Raw genomic sequence first — 23283 nt, 5'->3', positions numbered from 1 at the left:
GTACATGTGAAGTGTTTCAGTAAAAATTGATTCGTTACCTGGATTCAAACTTTTGCCTCAAACTCTGTAGATTTAAACGGTATGCAAGGGGAATGATGGCTCTATACGTGGTTAGAGTTTTATGCTCTTTATCTATAGACAAATTATAGGATTGGACAGTGTATTCTGGACTATATAGATTCCTGGTCTTAGCACAGCTATTCCTACATGACGTAATCTCTGGTTAGATTGAGAAGTCACAGTGGGTGTTACCTAGTTTAGGGGGTGAGTTTAATAAAAGAATAATTGAAATATTCAAATTAGAAGCATTGGAAAACCAAGCTAAAAAATACAGTGGGGATTTTACTGTTTGAGGTGGGGGTTTTCTTTTGGCTTGGGATTTTTAGGTTTGGATTATTTTTTTTCCCCTTAAGAAGGAGAAAAAAACACCTCTTATTTTAGCTGTGTTTAATTTTTCTGTAGGAAGAGGCTGAAAGCTTTTACCTCAAGTATTTTATTATTGCAGGTTTGGGGTATTATGTGTGTATAAGTTTAATTTTGCTCTGAATTTACCTGTGTTTGTCCAGAAGAACTACATGTGGGGCAGATATCAGATATGTTAGTCTAGACTTCTATATACAGGCTTACTTATGTCAGCATTTGCCTGCAAAAATGGAGGCTTAAATTTTGAAAAATATAGAGGGTAAATGATGGGATCTCTCTTGAAAAAGGCAAAAAATTGGTTATATTACTTATGAACAGATCAGACTAGATTTTTTGGAGATCCTGGTTTGGGTTACTGTATCAAGTATATTGGATACTTGGGCTAAAGCTGTTTAAATAGTATAAAAATAACGTGAAATGACCAGGAACCTATTATTACCTATTACCTATAACCTATTATATACCTATTATGTATTAATAATGATTTTGTTATGTGTTGGATATGGAGCTGTGTAAAGGTACATCCTTTTTTTTTTCTTGCACACAGAAAATAAATCAGCCTTGTCCTCAAAGCTCCTTGAGTCACAGGGAGATTGCTCGGCATCAGGCTTCCTCATCTGTGTTTTCATGGCAACAAGAGAACACACTATCTAGAAATCAGGCAACATGTGCAAAAGGAAGTTCTGCAACATCTTCTTTTCCATGGGAGAAAGAAACAAGTTCTAATGTAATATCAGAGAAGAACGAGCTCAGCAGCAGCTTTGTTGATGACTGTAATTCTTCACTTGTGATCCAGCTAAGAGCACAGAACCAAGGTACCTGATGTATTTGTTTAAAACCCACAGGGGCCTCCTATATGGTTTCATGAAACCTGGTGTGCAGATAGGAAGAGAGGTATTGGAATTAGTGCTTTAGCAAGGAAAAGATACCTCGTTTTGCTTTTGGTAGCTAGCCTAGCTGGCCACTGGTGTGTGTATCTTCAGTGATCAGCCAGTACACAGAAATGATCAACGAACTGTGATATCTTTTACATAAGGGGTGTGAGAGTTAGAAGGGAGGAGTTTGTATTTTTGGGGGTGGGTAGTGGACATCATGTATAAAAGGAAAAGAGCCTTCTCCAATAATTCCATTGCTCATGGAACAATCCTGTTGAAGCAGAATTAAAAGACCTCTACAGGATTTCATTACATCTCACTGTTCAATTCAATTCTATCGCTTCCCTAATTTTGTATGGCTTGAGGTTTGTAGCTAAGAAATACCTGAGTTAAAAATTCATTGATTGAACATGCTAAATGCATAGCTCAGTTGGTCCATAATAGATGTAAGTGGAAGCACAGAAGGAAGTATGATGCAGAAAGTACAGTAAAGAAGCAAGATACGATCCTGTATTGTACATATTGACATGAAGAAATGGTTATTCCTGAGATCTTATAGTCGGAAGAGAGCAAACAATTCACTGTGGATTTGGTGAACATTTACTTACTACTTGGATCAGCTTTTCCACTGTTTCTTGTAGGACTGTTTTACAAGTTCCCATGCTGTCTAAAATGTTTATCCAAATACCTGCATATAAAACTTCAATTAGGTGGCATTTTCAACTTGGAAGCAAGACTTCTTTTTTAACAAAAGAATTACCAGATAATAGTAATTCTGGATAATGTTCCCTGTAGCTGACTATGTTTTCTACTGTAAAATTAAAATTACACTGTATTTTGGAAGGCAAACTCTTACTGATGTATATTGTGACAAGATCACTCGGTTTCACTTTATATGGATTCCGCTTGGGGATAGGAAAAAAGACTGAAGGGTAAAGTACTGTACTTACAGAAGCTCAGTGTCTGAAAAGCCTCTTGGAAGGAGAGGACCCAACCAAATAATTCTAGTGGGTATCTTTCCTTTTAAAAAGTAAAAAAAATTAAAGCAGCTTTGATAAGTGACACGTTTGTGTGTTTAGAAACAGCAAAAACAAAGACAAACCAACAGAGGAATAAATTGACTTTGCGTCTGCAGCATTTGTGCCTGATGTCACATTTTGTTGTGTTTTAATGTATCACAAAGTGGAAATTGTTTGAAATCAACTATCTTTCACTCTTGATAGTTTTAGTCACAGTAGTAGAAGAGAGTTTTGTTTTAGCTTGCTGAACATTTTACAGGGTATCTGCCTGTGTCAGGAACTCGAGTTGTTATCAAAAATACTGAACAATTTAGAATGTGTCGACACTTGGAAATCTGAGTACTGGGATGGAAGGTGTACCTTTCAAAGCAGAAAGTACCCTTAATCCTTACTGTTTCTAAATTTCAGAGCTAAATTCCACTGTTAAGGACCTAGAACAACAACTGCAAGCTCAAGAAGAAATGAAGAAATCCCATATGAATAAACATCAAGTGACTGAACTGCAGCTGGTCAAAATGAAGTCAGAATTAACAGAGAAGGATAAGGCTCTGAACAAAACCAGAGATAAACTGACTCAAACCACAGCACAACTTAATCAAGCTACCACAGAGGTAAAATGTTGCATCACACATCTTTAGACTGTCCTTACAATTCATTCCCACTGTTAATGTGTGTCAATTTACAGCCATTTTAGTGAAAATCAAGATTCTCAGGTGAGTTTCATGAGCATTTGCTGAGGATCAAGTTTTGAGTTAGCGTTGATTTGATATGTGTTACCTGTAACAATGGAAATACTCATAAAGCAGTCGCCCGTTTTCTGGGAAGTTCTTATACCACCTGAAGAATAATTTTTCATCCTCAGGCAGGATTCATTGGAGTTCTGAAAAACAGAACATGGCATTGTGTTGCATAGAGCAACAACTGACATCTGGTGGCAATTTCTGACCTTAGACTCTGTCATGCAACTTTGGCTGAAAATCAGTATGCTGCTTATACTAGTGGATGTTGTGGGTATGAAGGCATAGATTTGGGTTGTAAATTGCATATGTAAAATAAAAACTAGGTAAAACTGCCTTGCAAGATTCAGCATATATGTAGTTTAAGTGAGATTTCATGGGCTTTAATCCTAAGGAGCTTGGATTCATAGTATAAAACCAATAGGGTAGTACAACTGGCTTAGTGAAGCATTTACAGAGTGTATTTAAGTACATACATCTAAAAATATGAAGTGGTTCAGGTTTTTGCTTATAATCATATGAAGTGAATGCCAGTGTTTAAAGTAATTTGGTTCAAACTGTAGAAGGTAAAAAGTAATAAGTTACCTTTTTTCTTGATTGCATCACCTTCTTGAAGTCCTTTTTCACAGCATTTTACATGCTTGTAAGTAGTGCAGAGATTCATAATTCCTGAATCTTCATATTTCCATCTATATTTGTATTTATATGTTCTTAGCCTGAACTTGCTTTTGTCATCCCCCTTGTGCACTTCTCTGTCACTGGTACTATTAACAGTGCATTCATTAATTGCTTTCATTAATGCTTTCATTAATGCTTTCAAATATTTTCGCATCTTGTAATGTCTGCAGCCTTTCTGCACCTGCATGTGATTTCACATGAGTTCATGATCCCTGCATTCTGTGCCTAATAACCAGACACCCCAATGCTACTACCCACTGCTTCTTTACTTACAGCACAGATGGACTGTTGTTTCGCTAACTCATTGAACAGTCCATTGTTGCTGGAAAACATCACTGTTCACCCTTTGCCATTTTCCTTACCCCAAGGAAAAAAATGATTGTACCTGCTTTGTATTAAGAGATTATTTTTGGAATAAAAATGCCTTTTTTTGAGGGTTTTTTTCTGTTTGGGGAGTTAGGTGGACATTGTTTCACTCTCCTAATGTAAGCTGAACCTTAGATACCAATTAGATACCAAGCTGACATACATGGAGAACATCTTCTAACACAGAGGTTAACCTAGAATATTGACTGCCATTTTTTAAAATCAAAGTTTAAATCACTGTGCCGAATCACTCTGAAATTCAGTGGAATATGCAATTAGTTTCAGTCTAAACATGTAGTTGTTTAGCAGTTGTCATTCCTTAGTTCATAATATCCTGAGGTGCTGAAAATATAACCTGTTTTACTTGTTAGGTACAGTACGTTTCTGTAGATTGTCAAAGACTGATTTTTTTATGCTGCATGTTTCTAGGTATTTTTAAGTTGTGTGCGTATCCATATATATATGTGTATACTTGTATATATAATATATATAAGTTTATATTCTTTCCATATATACATATTCTCACTAACAAGCAAGTACAAGTTTAGTACTTTGGACTGCTAAGAATTTGTATGGAACCAGCTAAAGTTACACTGTAGGTTATATAAATGCTAGAACAATTGTAGTAGGAGAAACCACTCTTTTTATATGAGTGCATATAAACTGAAATAAAATGTCACTTGTATTTTTAACACTTGTGGTTTGTAATTAAATTATTCTAGGTCCAAATGATGGAGCAACAGGTGAAAAGATTGTCAGAAGAACTGAACTGCCAAAGACACAATGCTGAGATTGCTCGTCAGTCTTTTGAACAGAAAATAAAGGCAAAGGAAAAGGAATGTCAACAGGTAAGTCAGGAAGGATGCTTTAATTCTGACTTCCTGAGTACGTGAAAGCATATGGCTTATTTGTGTATCTGCTATTCAGTTAATTGCATTCACAATTCATAGAGAGGTGGCAAAGGTAACTAGCAAGCTGAAAACAAACATCCCAATAAAGGGGAGAAGCTGCTGGAGAGGTGCAGAATTATGGTACTACTACATAGACAACATGGGCAAGAGACCCAACTGAGATACAAATCCATGAAAAGTTAGGCTTCATTGTCCCCGGAATTATGTGTACTTGAGTTCCAACTTAATAACTGACTCAGTTATTTCTGTGGAGTCTGAGTTAATTTTTCATGCATCTCACTCTCAAGTGAAAAAGTGTTTTCACAAAGTCCGTTAGTCTGGATGCTAACCCAGCATCTCAGAGAGATACTGAGCCTATTCCAAACCAGTTGTTATTGCTCCAGTAACCAAAACACAGACTTATTGCAGTTATGTGTTTATTTCTTTCCTACTATACCACTGTTTCTAGGAACTCTCTTGTCAGCAGCGCTCCTTACAAACACTGGATCAGCAGTACAACCAGAAAATAAACAAACTGCATCAGGAGCTGCAGCAAGCCAGAAATGACTTCAATGCTCTACAGGCACAATTTGACAAAGTAGGTGCTTTTATATTAAAATCTACTACAGCTGCAATTTACTTGTCTCAGCAGTACTGCCTTAATTTAATCTTACATACAGCAAAAAATAATTGATGTGGGGACTTGTAATGTTTTGTACAGTATTAGCTGGTTTGTGTTTACCATTTCTCACTAAAATACTATGTATCTAAATGTGAATAACAGGTTTTTAAAAGTTTGAGGGTAGGCTGCTTCCCACAGGGAAGGAGGTGTGAATGCAAAACAGTGCACCTGAAGTAAGTCAGCTGGAGAAAGGAGCAGCTAAGCATGATCACAAGAGACACCTTATGTAGCAAATGTGCTGAAATGCAGTTTGATGATAGAGCTAAACAGGTAGTTGCCCTTTCGAACATAGACTCTGGCTGTGCACTCCTGGTGGTGCTTGCTTGGCAGTGCAGCCCCTCATGTGACCCTGTGGAGAGCTGACACAGGAGCTAAGGGAGCAAAGGAAAAACATAAATTAGCATATGTGTACACAGGCACAAGTGTTTGCTGCGAGTTTCATTCCCTGAACTGGTTCTCCTCAAAATCAGATGAGCATCATGGCTTCTGCAAGCATGAACATCGATACAAAGGAGGATTCCACAGCTATCACAGCCCCTAGCTATTAGAACACATTAGTTATCACAAACCCACCATTTCAAGGAAGTCAGAAAGCCCCACACAAGGCTGAAGAGTGGGTGACCAGAAAAGAGAAGTGTTTAAAAGCCTCAGAAAACTCTTGAGCAGCTGTAATGCAGCAGAGCTACCTGAATTTATATGAAGGGCTACATGTTCTTGAAAGCTATATTGAGATGCCCCATTAAACAGGCAGGCTGAACTGAACCAGCAGTTCCGAAGCTGACAGCAGCTTTCCTGCAGGCTTCTTTTAGTTTAGAAATATAGCCATGGGGAATCTACCAACAAATGCTTTCACTGCTTATTTGCACATTCTTTTGTATATGCTTGCTGGAGAAACTGATTTCATAGAGACAAAAATAAGTGACTTTTAGTTCTTTCTCCAAGAAAGCAAATTGTTACCTGATGACCTCAGAATAGATATCACTATTTTGATCTGATAATGGCATTTATTTCCTTTTTAATCTGGAACATTGTAGGACTATTTTGAAAGAGAGAAAGCCAGTTTGTATAAAACCTGTGTCAATGGAATAGTAATCTTAACTTTCTGAGTCTCATAGCTCAGTAAAAAGGCTATTACATTTCCAGTCTCATCTGTTTCCTACAACTATTGTTGTGGTGATGTAGGTGCAAGTTAGATGTTTTAGTCCAATTTCAGAGTCTAGAAATCTATGCATTTCAAAGACATCTCATCTTTTTGGTCAGAGGCAAAGGAGTGGAAAGGCAATAAGCAGCTATTTTCTAAACTGCAGTCAAACACTCTAAGGCTCATGGTGGGATAAAATAATGTAGTTTTACTTTGTAATAGAATGTTGGAATTCAAGAAGGTGAGTTTAAAAACAGTTTTATTTCTGCTTCTGAACACAATGTTGATTTTTCAACATTCTTGCAGGTAATGGCAGTAAAACAACATTTGGAACATAACACTAGTGATCTCACCCAGAAGCTGTGCAGAGCAGAGCAGACTTTGTTAGCAGCCCAGACTAAGGAAACTGATTTGACAAGAAGCTTTGAGGTAAGCAGTGCAGAGGAGTAGTTGACAGTATTAATACCATAAATTATAGAGTCATAGAATGGTTTGGGTTGGAAAGAACCTTAAGATTATCCAGTTCCAACCCTCCTGCTGTGGGAAGGGACACTGCACTAGACCATGTTGGCCAAGGCTCTGTCCAGCCTGGCCTTGCACAGTGCTAGGGATGGAGCATTTAACACTTCTTTGGGCACCCTGTTCCATGGCCTCAACACTCTCACAGTAAAGAACTTCTTCCTTATGTCTAAGCTGAACTTCCCCTGTTTCAGTTTGTTCAGTCCCCATCACCCTTTTTCCTATCACTACAGTCCCTGATGAAGAATCCCTCTCCAGCATCCTTGTAGTCTCTCTTCAGATATTGGAAGCTGCTCTGAGGTCCCCATGCAGCTTCTCTTCTTCAGGCTGAACAGCCCCAAGTGTCTCAACCTGCCTTCATAAGGGGATGCTCCAGTCCCCTGATCATTCTCATGGTCTTGTCTGGACTTGCTCCAATTTGTAAGCACTAATACTGTCAAGCATTTACTCAAGTAGTGCTTTTTCCATAAGGAATCTTTAAAAACTTCTTGTGGAGTGTCTTAATAATATATCTTACTTGCAACACAAAAAAAAAGAGGTCTTCACTCGTGTCATGTAGATTAATGCAGTGTGTGTAAGTGGCTCTGTGGTTAGGGTTCATTGTTGTAATGCTGCTTGTATGGTTTGAGTTCGTGTTGGACTTGCCTTTTAGCAAAACTAGGGTTTTCTCTTAAGAGATTCTTGCTTTTGATCCTGAAATGAAAAATACATCAATGCTTACCTGATTTTAAATGTGAACTCTAGAATCACTAACAACTACCTCAATGCACACTGCTGACCTCAATGATTTTTGTACAAAGCCTTCCTGTATCCTATTTAAAAAGAAATAAATGTATTTTTCTTGGGGGAAACACAGTTCAATGAATCCAGTATCTGAAGGGGGCCTGCAAGGTGTCATACAGGAGCTCTTCATCGGGTACTGTAGTGATAGGACATGGGGTGATGGGTTCAAACTGAAACAGGGAAAGTTCAGGTTAGATACAAGGAAGAAGTTCTTTACTGTGAGGGTGGTGAGGACATGGAATGACTTGCCTAGGGAAGTGGTAAATGCTCCATCCCTGGCAGTGTTCAAGACTGGGTTGGATAGAGCCTTTGGTGACAAGGCTGGGTTGGATAGAGCCTTTGGGCGGAAGGTGACCCTGCAGGGGGTTGGAACTGGATGATCTTAAGGTCCTTTCCAACCCAAACCATTCTATGATTCTATAAAATACTCATGCTGCTGTACAAAGTTCTTCTAAATGAAGATAAACTCAGAGAAGTCTTTGGATGCTGCTATGCTATCTCATATTCACATACACATATCTTGTCACTTTAAAGTCTCCTTTGCATTCTCAGTTACAGTGTTTTGCTTTGGTGGCAATTAGAGCAGCTACACTTGAAATTGTTACAGTTGTGCCACTAGAGACCACTCAATGCAAATTTTCTCCTTGATTTGGAGAATCAGAAGTAAAAAACAGAGCTCAATACCTATGTAATTTATGTCACAGTGGGTTTTATTTAAACACTTTGCTTGCTGTACTTTGTCATGAGCAGGTATAAAATGATCTAGCATAATTTCTGCCCAAAATATACCTGTCCAAATTCTATGAACAGATTTAAAGGGAAATAATGGGCTTTGTTCAGATCAGCATAAATGCTGGTACAGCTTTAGTACATGGTGAAACTTCAGCTATATCCATACTTAGTAGATTACAATGTCTGGGATCACTCCCAGCTGTTGGAATGTGACTATTTATACTGCTAATTGCTAGAACAGCACTTAGCATGGCTTTACCCCTGCTGATTAGCACCCTTCCAATTATAATTCTTGGGCACAGTTTGGGAGTTCACATGAGCCTGGGACCATTCCCAGCAAGTGGTTTCATTTGAGTCATCTGCTTTGGAGGACAGAAGACTTCAGTGGTACAGATCTGGGCTGTTCCAGGCCTCTTGGCCTCCATCATAGAAGTCCTTGAAACCTATTTAGTAAATAAATGTAGCCAGTGACTTCCAGAGGTAAGGCTAATGAAGATAACTTCTGTTCTTCCAATGTATCCCAGAGGAAGAAAGCCTTCATCAAGCTTCTGCAAATACTTAATGTAATCTTCCACGTTTTTGGACACCACCTCTCCTTAGATACTGTGGGATTCTGGCTTTGTAATTATGGAATTAGGATAGATTTGATATAGTTTTCTGAGATCCCATTGTTAGAGAGTATCAAACTTGTGGAAATAACTTTTTTTGCTGCAAATTCTTAGGAGTGCTTCATTTTACTTACCAGTATTATATCCATCTTACAAAGCTGTAACTCTAGTCAGGTTTTTGGTTCGTATTTGTTTGTCTTGATCAGACAGTGATGTTGCATTAGAATATGACTGATAAAGATGTAAAGAAGCTTAATTTGGTGAAGATTGTAATGTCTGAAGACACCAGTAACACTACAGTTCTCTGTCTTGAAGTCTCGCACATGAGAGGGCATGGTATGTGCCAGCAGAACTTAGGGCAGGGCTTGTCTTCCTCACTTTCATAAATACTCTGCAGAAAATTACATAGAATTGTTTTGAGGTATTGGAGGCTTGGTTGGCAGTAGATTTTTCTTTATAGAAAAAAACAAGAGAGACATTGGCATTTCTTTTCCCTAGTTAAAGGGAAGTTGCCTTATGCTAAGGATCTAACTACCCAGTGGAGAATACAGTTATTTTCCTCTGGTTAGTCCACTTCTGTGTTTAGTGCTTATTGTATAATAAGACTGGTGTTCCAAAAATGTTGCAAAACAGATATACTTTAGAGACTTACAAGGATGTGGTTAGTTTAAGGACTATTAATCTTTGCAATGATATCTCTATAGCTTTGCAGTTCTGGCATCTTAGCATGTGGTTTCCATTTTGATGGTGCAAGCAGCCCAGAACTGTTCTTGAAACAATTGGTCAGTCAGTCCCTAAGCTGCTTGTAAGTCTGCCTCATGAATCAAAGAATCACAGACTGGTTTGGGTTGGAAAGGACCTAAAGATCATCCAGTTCCACCCCCTGTCATGGGCAGGGACACCTTCCACTAGATCAGGCTGCTCCAAGCCCCATCCAACCTGCCCTTGAATGCTGCCAGGGATGGAGCATTTACCACTTATCTGGGCAGGCTTTGCCAGTGCCTCAGCACCCTCACAGTAAAGAGCTTCCTCCTTATATCTAACCTGTACTTCCTCTGTTTCAGTTTGAACCTATTACCCCTTGTCCTGTCACTACAATCACTAATGAAGATGCCCTCTCCAGCACCCTTGTAGGCCTCCTTCAGATACAGGAAGGCTGCTATGAGGTCTCCATGCATCTTTTCTTCTCCAGGCTGAACAGCCCCAGCTTTCTCCAGAGTAATATTACTACCTGTATGTGGGTTCTGGAGTCTGCTTTGGTTTGGTTTTTTGCTTTTTGGTTAGCAGAATGGTTAACTTGAGTAATACAATGTGCAAGTAGAATTGATAGCTGGCTTGAAACCAAAAAGCTGACAGCTTTGGAAGTGTAAATGGTTAGTTACTGTCAGACATTAGCCCATTAAATCATGGGTTCCTGGGTTTTAAATAATTAAATATATTAAATAGTGGGACCTTTTAGCCATTTCAGTTCCTTAAAATTATTTGGTCTTCTTTCTGTAGATCACGCCAGATTTTCTAATGAATAGGCCTGTTTAGTTCATGTATTGCATCTGCATGTGGCACTTTGAATGCGAGAAGTTTGGACTTCTTCACTGAAACTTCTCTGACTGGATTATTATGGGTTTTTAAAAGCTGTGGGTAGGGAAGACCATGAGTAGAAGGGAAGGTAACTGTTGGTGACAGTGACAATTTTAATCATGTTCTCAGGGTGATTTATGTATGTGGCTGCAAAAACAAGCCTGCCATGCCAGCAAGCTTTGAATCATCCAGACCTTTCCATTTCTTGAGCTTGGCTTCTGGGAATTGCTGCCCATCTGCTAGTAGTAAACATGAATAATTGATGGCCTCTTTCCAATGGGGCTTGCCAGTTCCATGCCATCTGGTGTCCAACAGCATAGGAGTTTGGAGAAAAAAGGATTAGTTTTCTTAAAAAAACCTTTTATTTGGCTTTCTACACACAGTGGAGTTACATAGTTTTGTCTGTGTAGTGGTTTGGGTTTTTAAAACTCAGTTTATTTGAAAGAAAATACTGCCAAAACAAGCTTCTTGAAAACTGAGCACTCTAGTACTGCCATGCTGATGATCAGTGGAAGGAGAACTTGTCTCTATGTGAGACACGAGGTGAAATCTGATCTATATATTTCTTGTTAATTTTGAGGCCATTGCAGGGATTTGTTTCCTTTGTAGCTTTGGGAAAGTAGCTGGACTCCATCAGCTCAGATTCTGTGGGTATGTCCTGTTCTGTCTTGATCTGTTTGCCCTGTGCAAGCAAGGGATATGCTAACTACTTAGAGTGGCTGCAGCACAGGATTACAGACTCATTTGGGTTGGAAAGAACCTTCAGATTATCATGTTCCAGCCCTCCTGTCTTGGGAAGGGACACCTCACACTAGACCATGTCACTAAAGGCTCTGTCCAAGCCTTGAACACTGGTAGGGATGGAGCATTTTATCACATTTCTGGGCAGCCTGTGCCAATGCCTCACCACCCTCACAGTAAAGAACTTTTTCCTCATACCTAACGTGAACTTCCCCTGTTTGAGTCTGAACCCATCACCCCTTGTCCCATCACTACTGTCTCTGATGAAGAGTCCATCCCCAGCATCCCTGTAGCCCTCTTCAGACACTGGAAGCTGCTCTGAGGTCTCCACGCAGCTTCTGTTCTCCAGGCTGAACAGCCCCAATGTCCTCAGCCCATCTTCACCCTGGAGGTGCTCCCTCTGATCCTGTCAGCTAGCTTAGCTCAGCTCATGTTCCCAAGCAGTGTTTAGGAACACAGGCTTAATAAGGCCTAATGGAATATCTTTCTTTTGGTCTAACTGAATTCTTTGATCTTGACAATTGACATGAAATGTAGTCTTATTTGCGTTTGGTTTAGGAAGTGAAGCAGGAAAAAAACCTTCTTGACTGTCAACTTGGAAAAAAAATGCAAGAGATCCACCAGCTTGAAGAAGAACTCAAAATGATCAATCAGTCTCTAAAGCAGAGCCAGAGTTTTGCGGAAGAGATGAAAAGTGAGTTACATATTTCAATCTGTAGAACTCCTGTTGCCTGTTTAGTGGTGTATGATTCCTGCAATTCCATAAGCTTCATTAGGAATTAAGTACAAAAGTTTCCACTGGGGCTTCTGATTAATGTTTTTAACCAACACTGAGTTTCACCTAAATGGAAATGAATTTTTGGCTGTGTGAACATCCAGAATTCCTGAAGATACATAATTTGGAAATTAAGGTGTACTAAATTTAGGAGCAAAATGATTTTTATAATATCTGTTTAAACCAGAAAACTTGTTTTGTAGTTGTGTTTCACAGTTTAGGAAAAAGTGTACAAAAATGTTACCTATCTATCAATAGTTGAATCTTGCCTGCAGTGTTTTCTTCTAACTGAGAACACTGTTTCAGGAATTGAGTTGAAATATACCTTGTTGTTCTGTTGGATCAGGCTAAAATAAAGGGGATAGATTCAATCTTGTGTGTATGTATCCCCTTTGTTTTCTGTGTGTCTGTCAAGCTTCATGTAAAGTTATAAAATGAAGCTTTTGAATTTGATCCTGTTCTCCTTAAATGACCAAACTTTTAATTGCCTTTCAAGTGAACAAGTCTGCTCTGATCAAGGCAGGGAAACAATTATGACAATTGGGAAAATGTCTGTGGAACTGGACATTCTTTAAGAGAAATGGACTATGAGGCTGACCCACAAGATGGTCACATACTGGCATGAGACCTGTCCTGCTCAAAAGAGACAGAAACAGAGAAAAAGCAGTGCTGCTTTACATAAAATCTGGTGGAAGTGAGATAGAAACAACAGGTAGTTACACCTGAGAAGACTGATTGGCTTGGAGTGCAGACTTGTACCAGACTGCAGAGTGCAAAGTTGGCGGTGTCTATGAGTGAGTAGTGTCCAATCCTCTAAGGTGATAGAAACAATTCTTTATCTAGTGTTGTAATTTGTGAGTAATGCCTTCCACTAAAATGAGAATTGAAAATAGACAAAGTAGGTAGTAAATATTTCATCCAGAAAATGTTTGACTGGCAAACATTTGATTGTGTTTTCTTTTACAGATAAGAATTCTGCTCAAGAAGCAGAGCTGAAGTTACTAGAAGAGAAATGTAAAAAGCAAGAGAGCTCCCTTTTGCTGGAGAAGCTGCAAGTAGCCTTAGCTGACATGGAAAAGCAACAAGTTTCTACCCAAGACCTGCTCAAGGGAAAAGATGATTGTATTAAAGAGCAAAACTGTAAAATAAGTAAAATGGGGGAAGAATTGGAAGCTTTGCAGAAGCTCCTTGGACTCAAGCAGAGAGAATGTGAAGAACTGCAAAAAGAGGCCACTGCTTTTTCCCAATGGAAAAGTGAAAGTGATTGCCATATAAATAAACTGAAATCTGAAAGGGAAAATTTGCTGACCCATATTAATGACTTGGAGAGGTCCCTTCAGAGTCAGCAGATCAAAACTCGTGAGCATAGCGAGAAACTCAGCATGCTGCAAACTGAAAACGACAGGAAAAGCACAGAGATTAGAGAACTTAGAGACATGCTGGAATGTAAAAGTGCAGAATTAGAAGAACAAAAACAAGCTTTTGCTGAAGTTCAGCGGAAAGCAGAATGTTCTGACGAAAAGCACTGCAAAGAAATAGAAAACATGACCTGTAAAATATTGCAGCTCACCAACCAAGTTGGTGAAGTGGAAGAGAAGTTGCAGTTAGCAACAAGTGAAAGACTGCAAAAGGAGCAATGTTATCATGAGCTGCTCAGTGAGTATGAAAAAATCTGTCATCTTGTAAAAGCAAACGATGCTTCAGAAATGACAGAAGATGGAGAAGTTGATTTGAAAAGTGGTCAGGATAAAGCCGGTTTAGATAACACACAACTTGCAGCAAATAACTCCATTGCTGACGATCATGGATGTGCAAGCGCTCTCCTAGAAGTAGAACAAGCTAAGGATCTGGCCATTTTACAAGATCAGATCTCATCTCTTGAGCTGTCCTTAGTGGGTCAAAAGCAGCTGAATTCAAATCAGCGTCAGCAATACGAAGACTTACTGCAAATAAAGGATGAAACAGAAGCAAGATTACTGAGTGTAGAGCAGATGCACGAAAGCTTCGTGACAGAAACTAAACAGCGCATCAGTAACTTGCAAGCAGATATTTCAGTACATCAAAAATTAGTTGAGGAAAAAGACCTGCAACTGCAAACTCTGAATGAAAGATTAGAGAAAAGACAAGCTGAGCTTCAGGATTTACAAGTCAATAATAAATCGCTTGAGGATTCAGTAAGACAGCTGATGCTTCTGTCTGGAACGTGGGATTCAGAGAAGAAGGACATGTCTTCAATGATTTGCTCATATAGCAAAAAAATTGAGGAACTTACCGAAGAAAATGCAAGCCTTAGGGATTTAAGCAGAACTTTAGAGCAAGGACAAGTAACTTTAATGGAAGCAAATAAAAATCTTTCTGATAGTTTAAAGGAAAGAGAGGAAATGATTTCTGAACTGTCCAGGAAACACAAAGAGGAAAGGGAACGTCTTGAATCAAGAACTGAAGAAATCAAATCAGAGCTTGAAGCTTTGCAAGCAAAGTATAAATCGATGGAAGAAGAAAATGCAAATATGGAAAGCATTCTCAAAGAGCACACAATTGAATTTGAGGAAAAGAAAGCAAAATCAGAACAAGAGAAACAGTTCTTTAGTGAGAATAAAGATATCTTACGAAAACTAATAGCCTCAGAAGAAATGAAAAAGGATTTGGTTCAACAACTTCAGCAGCTGCAGGCAGAATTTTCCAGTACCCAAAATGTGCCTTTGACAGAGCTTGAAAGTTTAAGACAGAAAATGTTAAACATAAGGGCAGCACCCAATACAATGCAAGAGGAAAGTGATACCTTATTTGAAGACAAGGAGCAACTGGGGAAGAAACTGGAAATGAAAAGTAAACCTCTAATATGCGATGCTGGGTGTGAACAGAGACTCCATTCAGAACAGTTGAGGAAGTCCATAGAAGAAAAAGATATTGAGCTGACTAAATACCAAGCTAAACTTGAGCTTCTTCAAATGGATTTTGAGGACAGGGAGCTCTCTCTAGAGAACTACAGGTTAGAAGTGATGCAGCTGGAGACTGCTTTAAAAGGTGTGGAAATAGAACTTGAGAAGAGCATGAGAGAGAAAGAGAAGCTGCAAGAACTGCTGTCAGTTAAAGAACTGAAAGCTTCAGATGATGATGGTCACTCACTGGAGTATAATTATGATGATGTTTCTCAGAATTGTGGCAAAAAAGGGATGGAGGAAAGCTTTTCATCATTATTGCTGGCAACCTCGTTGCAGGTAATGCTGAACAACCTGAGCAAGCTTGAGAAAATGTGTGAGAGGCTGCAGGCTGAGAACATTGCATTAGCCTCTGGATTTGAAGACTCAAGAAGTAATGGCAGTACAGGTACTGATAAAGTGGCAGAGGAGAAAGAGAACATAATGGATACAGGTAGACATTTAAAAGCAGAGGATGAACTTATGGATCAAAGTGATAGCAGTGATTTGAGAATATATTCTGGTAATAATGAAATGTCCTTCACACTTAAAGAATGCAGTACTGGATCCAGCTCGGACTACAAAGATTTGAAGTTGTCCAGCAAAGAAATTAAAATACACTTTGCTGAAGTGAGACAGAAGCTTTTGTCTTTCCAGAATGAACATATAAAGCTATATGAACAACACTGCAATATGAGCTCCAAGATGTCTGAGCTACAGTCTTGTATTGAAATGCTGAAGGCAGAAAACTCTGCATTGTCAACAAGTATGAACAAGGCACATACAGGTTCTGTGAGAGGGCTACTGTCTTTCAGCCAAAGTGACCTGACTCAGCTGCCTAACTCAGATGAAACGAAGTCCACAGTTTCTTCCTCAGATCTCTTGCAAAGTCCCTGCTTCATAGAAGTGAGTGAGGTGATTGATTCTTGTAACAGGGGTACATGCAAATGGTTGGAGGGAATGAATCAGCCAGGCAGTTCTGCCGCAATAATTCCAGAAGATGCAACAAAAGCTTTGGTTGAAGCTTGTTGTAATGATCACAAGTCAGACTCTGTTAGAGAGCCCAGGAGCTTTACTCCTAGAAAATCTGACCTTGAGAGTAAAATTGAAGAGCTTCAGATGCTGTGTCAGACGTATGAGAAAGCCATCAAGGTGTTCAAAGACCAATTTCGCATCCAAGAGAATATGAAAAATGAGGAAATACAAGAGCTGAAAAATGTTATTCTTTCTGAAAGAAAAGAAATAGATCATCTCAAACAGAAAAATCTATCTGACAAAGAAGAATGGCAGCAGAAACTGCATAATGTGACTATGGAGATGGAGGGCAAACTGGCAGCAGAAAGAGAACAAACTGAGAATCTATCTTTGGAGCTGGAAGCAGCAAGACTCCAACTCCGAGTGCTCGATTTAAGTTCTCATTCATTGCTGTGTGCAGATATTGAAAATGTAAGTAACTATAAGTCATCGTCATGCAAATCAGTTTTATGTAAAACTTTTCATGCTAAGCCAAATTCAGCTCTTGAAATTCAATGTGTTTAAATTTGTGTCCCACAGAAGTGATACTGTTCTTTAAGGAAAGCAGAAAAATAATCCATTCCTTGAGGGTACAAATAATGCATCCCAGGGCTTATGAGAAACAGCAATGACAAAACCAACAAGTTGAGTCTGTTAGACTAGTGGAGTACTTTGAACTACTTTCTTTTTTACAGGTGTGGGTTGTTTTCAGTGTGGATCCTATGTGTTAATGGGTGTGCATGCACTGTATGTGTCTGTACTGTGCTTACAAGCTTTGATCTCTGATTTAACATAGTGGATAAAGACACAAGCACTTACCATGTCCCTTCATGGGACAAGCAAACTTGTGTTTGTGTTAGCAAACAGATGTAGGCTGCTTCCACACCTCTAATTCCTTTCAGTACCAGCAACAGCAGAACAGAACAAGCTGATGCTGGAACAGTTTTCAGCCTGATTCCTTCAAAATAACCGAAGGGAACAAGGAATGTGGGAGTTGGCTCTGTCTTTTTTTGGGGCACTGTAGATGGTTTGCAATCAGTGAACTAGATTTTGCTGCTGCTTGTAAGAACTGGCAGAATCAAAACTTCACTGGGAATGGAAGAAGAAAACTTTCACCAGTTTAATTCTTTTTTGGGGTTCTCAAGTTTTTAAGTTACTCATTGCTTCCAATGAGAGCATCAGGTGGCATCAAATGTAAGCCCAGCTCTGACACAGTGGTAATTTGGAAAAAGGATTTGGGTTTGATTGGGTTTTTAGGATTTGGGCTTGTGTTCCTTGAAGATTCTCCAGTGTCTAATAGAAAATGAGCAGTGAAACTTTCCCCCATTAGCAATACTCATAATTTTTCACCTTCTTTTCCCGGACTATAGAGGTATGTGATGTCTTTGCACTTAGTCTTTCAGTAAGTTTGGCTGAAATTTCTCACTCAGTATCTTTAAAACCTTTTGACCCAAGATGTATGTGTGCAGAAACAAGTGTAAACTCTTTCCACAAGAAAGCGGATTCTGAAGTAGAGGATGCTCTTTATTTATTGGTACATAACAGCAAGAGCTTTACTAGCTTAAGAAAACTTTTAAAACTCGCCTTCTTTTATTCTTGTATGTATTCTTTTCCTTTTGCCTTTCTTAATGGGTTGATTCTTACCCTTGCAGATGACTGACCAAGAAACCAGTACTCCTTATCGATTGGGAATGCCTACTGAAAACGCAGCACTGAAAAACAGAAGGTGTAAACTAATCTCCTTTGAGAAAATGGCTGTAGGAGGTCCCTCTGTGTGTGAGAATGCAACTGAGAGCACTGAAGCAAGACTAATGGAAAATTACACTGAGATTTCTGGAGAACAAGAGGGTAGAAATATGTCAGGGAAAATAAGTAGTCCTTCAGACCATGCCAGTGCGTTATCAGTTTCCAATAATAGGATGTGTCTGAGTGCAGGGTATTTCTCTGAAAATCAAATAACCACTGAAATGCTTCAGGAAAAGGCAGAAGAACAGACTGCTGAAAATCTAAAGCGGATCCATAAGATGGAAGAAAGCCATAAACATGTTGATTTACTAACGAAAGTTGAGCAATTAAACTCAGAGCTGAACTTTCAGAATCCACAATTAGCTCCAAAGAGCTCAGCCTTTGTAGAACTGGAGGAAGCTGATGTAGTTGTCAAGGAAGAAAACTGTGGCATAAAGGAAATACTGGAATCAGTTTCTGTCAATAACCAGCAATTCTCTCATACATTAGAAAATGAAGCTGAGAACATAAATTCTGAGCTTGAGGTATATAGATTCCCTAATACAGCAGACACATTGGATGATGTAGAAATGACCAAGAGAGATTGTCCTGACCAATTTGTTGCAACTGAAAATAGACAGAGGAGTCCTAAATCTGAGCAAGGTAATATTAAGGACCATGTCTTGTTCACAGAGCATGATACTGAAATGCTTCAGGCAAAATGTCAGCTATTAGAAAGGGAAATGGGAGTTAACCTGAAAACTATTTCTAGCTTCCAAGAGCAACTTGTCTCAGTCACAGCTGAGAGAAACCACATTAACCAAGAACTGAGTATTTTGACTGAAAATAAAAAGGAACTGGATTACAAGTACCAGCAGCTACAAGAGAAATTAAAAGAGCTGGAGTCAGCTAAGGTGGATTCTGCTGAATTCATTAGAAGGTTAGAGAGTGAAGTGAGGACACAAACAAATCTGCTTGAGACTGCAAGATCTGATGTAAATCAGTTATCAAATGAAAAAGAGCATCTTCTGCAGAAGCTGCAAGGTTTGGAAAACGATGTTGTGTCTTTCACCTTAGAAAAGGAAAAACTCCAAAATGAAGCAGCAGATTTGAAGAAGGAGAAAGAGCTGATTGTAAGAGAGCTGGAAATAACACAGAATAAATTAAGTTCATCAGAAATGGAAAATTCAAAGTTTTCCAGATCTTTGGGAGTCTTGTTAATGGAGAAAGGAGAACTTGCTGCTAGACTCAGCTTAGCACAGGAAGAAGTTGACCAAATGAAACATGGAATCGAGAAGCTGAAAGTCAAAATTGAATTGGATGAGAAGAAAAAGCTCCACATAGCTCAAAAGCTGAAAGACAGTGAACGGAACGCTGACTCTCTTCTAGATAAAATTGAGAGGCTTGAAAGAGAACTGGAGATGTCAGAGAAAAATCTAGAAGATGCAATTATTCAGTTGGAGACTGCAAAAGCAGAGGCAGAAACAGTAACAGTGGAGATGGAAGAGGTGACTGAAAAGCTGAAATGTTTGAATGTACAAATTGATGTCCTCACCTCAGAAAAGGAATGTTTGGCTAAAGATTTAAAAGTAAAACAAGAAGAACTAGAAGCTGAGAAACTGACTACAGCAAAACTGTTAGAAGAAAAGGAGGAAGAAAAGCTGCACATCAAGGAAGAGTTTGAAAATGCTGTGGCATTGCTGAAATCTGAGCTCAAAGAAATGAGTGAGAAATTAGAGGAGGAAGGAGATGCCAGAGCAAAAGAGCAAGTCTTGATTAACCAGGTGGCTCATCTTGAGCATGATAAAACAAAACTGTTCCAGGAATGTCAGGAATTGAAAAATGAAAAGGTCAGATTGGATCAAATGAGGGAAGAACTTGTTCAAGAATTAACACTTTGTAAGCAAAAGCTTAGTGAAAAGGTGCAGGAAAACAGTGATCTTGAAAAGGAGGTGAAAGAAACAGAGGAGATGTCTTTAGAGCTGACACGCATGCACCAAGAGCATGCACGCTGGCAACAGGAAAAAGAGAGGCTGCTGAATTTGGTTGCTGAGTTGAAATTGAAGGAGCAACATTTTCCTGAGGATGAAACCTTTCCGGCTATCCTGGATGTTCTAAAAGTGTCCTATAAGAACCTTGAGAAAGAACTGGAATCGACTTCTTGTGAAAAGAGCACTTTATGTGAAAAGGTAATACTGCTTCCTTTAGCAGAGTTCCCTTTTGAGGAGTAAGGATAAAGTGTCCTCTGGGATTAGCACTTCCTTAATAAATTATACCTTATAATAACTTTAACTTTTATAGTAAGCATCCTATTTTTAAAATGCTTTCAATGGAATCCTGAGTTTGCATTGAAATTACAGAGCTGAGAAGTGTGATATTGTTTTGTGTAGGGTGAATGGGAAAGTTCCTTGAAAGGAGACATAGAAGTTTAAGTAATCAAATAATGCAGGGTAGTTTCCTCTTTCCTTTAGAAGATAAAAACACAAATTAGCATTGGATAAGTGGGCTTTTATATCAAGAAAAAGTACTTTGGGAGCTCAAAGGAAAGCAAAACAATATTTGGGTGCTTAACATGTGAAAGCAGCATTAGGCTGTTGTGACTGTTGCTTGGAGGTACGGCAGCTATGGGATCAAAAGAGCTCATCTTAAAATCTGCTTTGTTGTATATAAGAAACTTCTTTGCAGGTCATGACACATGTAATTAAAAATAACTATGAACAATTTCATTTCAGGTAAATGAACTGATGGGAAGTCATAGTGAGCTGCGAGTCAAGCTAAGTGATGCTGAACAGAAGATTTCCAAACTACAGGAAGAACTGACCACAGAAAGAGACAAGCTTGCTGCAGAAATACAACTTCTTCAAGAACATGCAGAAAAGAGCAAAGTTAGTTGCTCCATGTGTAGTATTTCTGAGGTCAAGGCCAGATGCTCAAGTACAGTAAATGTGTGGAGGTTGTTCAAGGGAGCTGTGCTAATATACAATATTGGAAGTTCTTGCTTCTGAATCTTAAATGTTGTCTTCTGAGACAGAATTTATGAACAATATTTTGTGTTTAAATCAGCTTAAATGGTTTTCTGGCCTACTAACAGTATGTATAAAGTAGTATAATCAGGCTTGATTCTGTTGTGTTAAGGAATTTGGGTGAGAAAAGAAAGGAAATGTCAGCAGCTTTCAGAAAACTTGTATGGAAATACAGGCCAACTGCTCCAAAGAGTACAGTTCTAAAAGTGGGTCAAAATGAAAATGCTTAGAAAGCTTTCTTATCTTAAAAGAGGATGAGGAAAGTGACCCTTAATCTCCCAAATCACTCTCAGAGGGACCAGTGTTTAGAGAGGTTAAGCTTTGATTTTGGCACTGCTGCTTGATTTAAGTGTTGGCAAACTTGCACTGGTCATGCCCTGCGGATCGTAACGTTTCTTTTTAGGTGACCCTCCTTTGCCTTCTGTTTTGCCTTTTGCATTCAGATGTTTCGTTCTTTAATCCAGTGGGTTTAGCCACTATTAAATACTTTATTTCTTTACCAGGTTGGTTTTGGAAATTCAGAGATGTTTCAGATGTAAAGTCAAATAATTTAATGGGTCAACTCTTTCTCCATTGAGAAAATTCTAAATAGTAAAGGATGTGCTATTACTGTTTACAGATTCAGATGCATCAGACTATGTCGGAAAGAAATGAACTGACTGAGAGATTAGGCATGGTCCAGAAAGAACTACAAGAAAAAGAAAGTGAAATGAAGAGAGAAATATCAGAATACAAAACCAGATTACTTCAAGCAGAGAAGGAACATCAGGATGCTCTGATGGAAGCAAACCGAAAGGTAAATCAGAAAATGGGAAGAATGATGCTGTGAGTTTTTAATTCTGTGTACTTCACAAAATGTTGCTGATCCTATTACAAAAGAAATTATCTTTGCTAACAGTGTTGCCAAACTAAATATACTTACCTTGGAACTCAGTCAAGGTTGAATTAACTTTTTTCTGTATAGCAAGCAGTGAAAGGTGAATTTACCTCAGGACTCTGTGTTAAGTATATATGGAGTTTATCTATAAAGCAACAGCATGTTTTAGTCCAGGAAATGGTTGTTTTGGTAGGAATGGGGAAGAAAGATTAACACCTTCAGGATATAAGGGCACATTTGTTGGAAATGCCTTTGTCAACCATGCTGACATGCAGCCATACGAGGACCCATCATCTTTTCTGCTGAAGTATCTGCCTATAACTGTGTACTTGAGGCCAGAAGGACACAGGCAAACCATTTACTATGATTATTTCTTAATAATTTTCATTCTTGTGAATATAAAGTAAATTTAAAAGCAAGTTTTACTAAAATACAAGGGCTTTCTAATGGTAGACTTCTTAAAGGCAAGATTCTGATATTCAAAATGTATACTGGAGACAAAATGTTCTTTCAGTTTTAAACTCCTCAAAACACACCAAGCAGATTTGCTGTGGAATTCCTGTGGGCTGTGATATGCTCGTAAGTACATCTTTAAATTTCAAGTCAATGTCCTTTTTGGTATCATAGTAATTAGGCACATTTTCTTTCTCTAGAATGAAGCTGAAATTGAGGCCTGTCAAGACAAGATGAATTCACTGGAGCACTTTATCAGCTCTCAGAAATTGGAAATGGAGCATTTGAAGTCAAATAAAGAAGAGTTGAATAATTCCCTTAAAGAAGCTAAACAAAAATTAGAAGAACTCCTAAAAATTAAGGTAAGAAAAAGATACATAAGCATGGCCAATTACAGGAGACCCATGGCACCATGTAGTAAAATAAAACAGGATTGGGAGCCAGTGCTCCAGAGCTTTGGCTTGACTTTGATACTGCCTTTGTTTCATTAATGAGACTATAGAGCATGGAGGAAACATTGTTGATATTGATCTACATTAGATCTACATTATTGATCTACAGTAGAAAAACTCTGTAATGTGTGCCACAACTGAGATCACCTAGAGCTGGTGTATGTGATACTCAATACAGCAGTCCGTCTACACTGAACATTGCAACAGGATTGTGACTAAAATACACTCAAACAGACTTTGCAGTGCCTCTATTTTCTGTTTGTGTATTTAC

The 23283-nt window shown here is 38.7% G+C and overlaps 1 protein-coding gene across 1 annotated transcript in view; it reads left to right on the top strand.

Annotated features, from left to right (window-relative positions):
- Positions 1 to 23283, top strand: part of CENPF (centromere protein F) — a 39314-nt gene that overhangs the window by 8476 nt on the left and 7555 nt on the right. Inside the window, exons 5-15 of the mRNA XM_005143875.4 lie at positions 971 to 1238; positions 2726 to 2928; positions 4821 to 4946; positions 5458 to 5586; positions 7118 to 7240; positions 12331 to 12466; positions 13514 to 16914; positions 18135 to 20396; positions 20940 to 21092; positions 21850 to 22026; positions 22761 to 22922. Of these exons, the coding sequence (XP_005143932.2) occupies positions 971 to 1238; positions 2726 to 2928; positions 4821 to 4946; positions 5458 to 5586; positions 7118 to 7240; positions 12331 to 12466; positions 13514 to 16914; positions 18135 to 20396; positions 20940 to 21092; positions 21850 to 22026; positions 22761 to 22922 (7140 nt within the window). The remainder of the gene's footprint in view (positions 1 to 970; positions 1239 to 2725; positions 2929 to 4820; positions 4947 to 5457; positions 5587 to 7117; positions 7241 to 12330; positions 12467 to 13513; positions 16915 to 18134; positions 20397 to 20939; positions 21093 to 21849; positions 22027 to 22760; positions 22923 to 23283) is intronic.

Source organism: Melopsittacus undulatus, chromosome 3 (genome assembly GCF_012275295.1).
Source record: "Melopsittacus undulatus isolate bMelUnd1 chromosome 3, bMelUnd1.mat.Z, whole genome shotgun sequence".
Classification (NCBI taxonomy): domain Eukaryota; kingdom Metazoa; phylum Chordata; class Aves; order Psittaciformes; family Psittaculidae; genus Melopsittacus; species Melopsittacus undulatus.
Note: the sequence above shows the minus strand (reverse complement) of the source record. Positions and strands in the feature narration are given on the sequence as shown.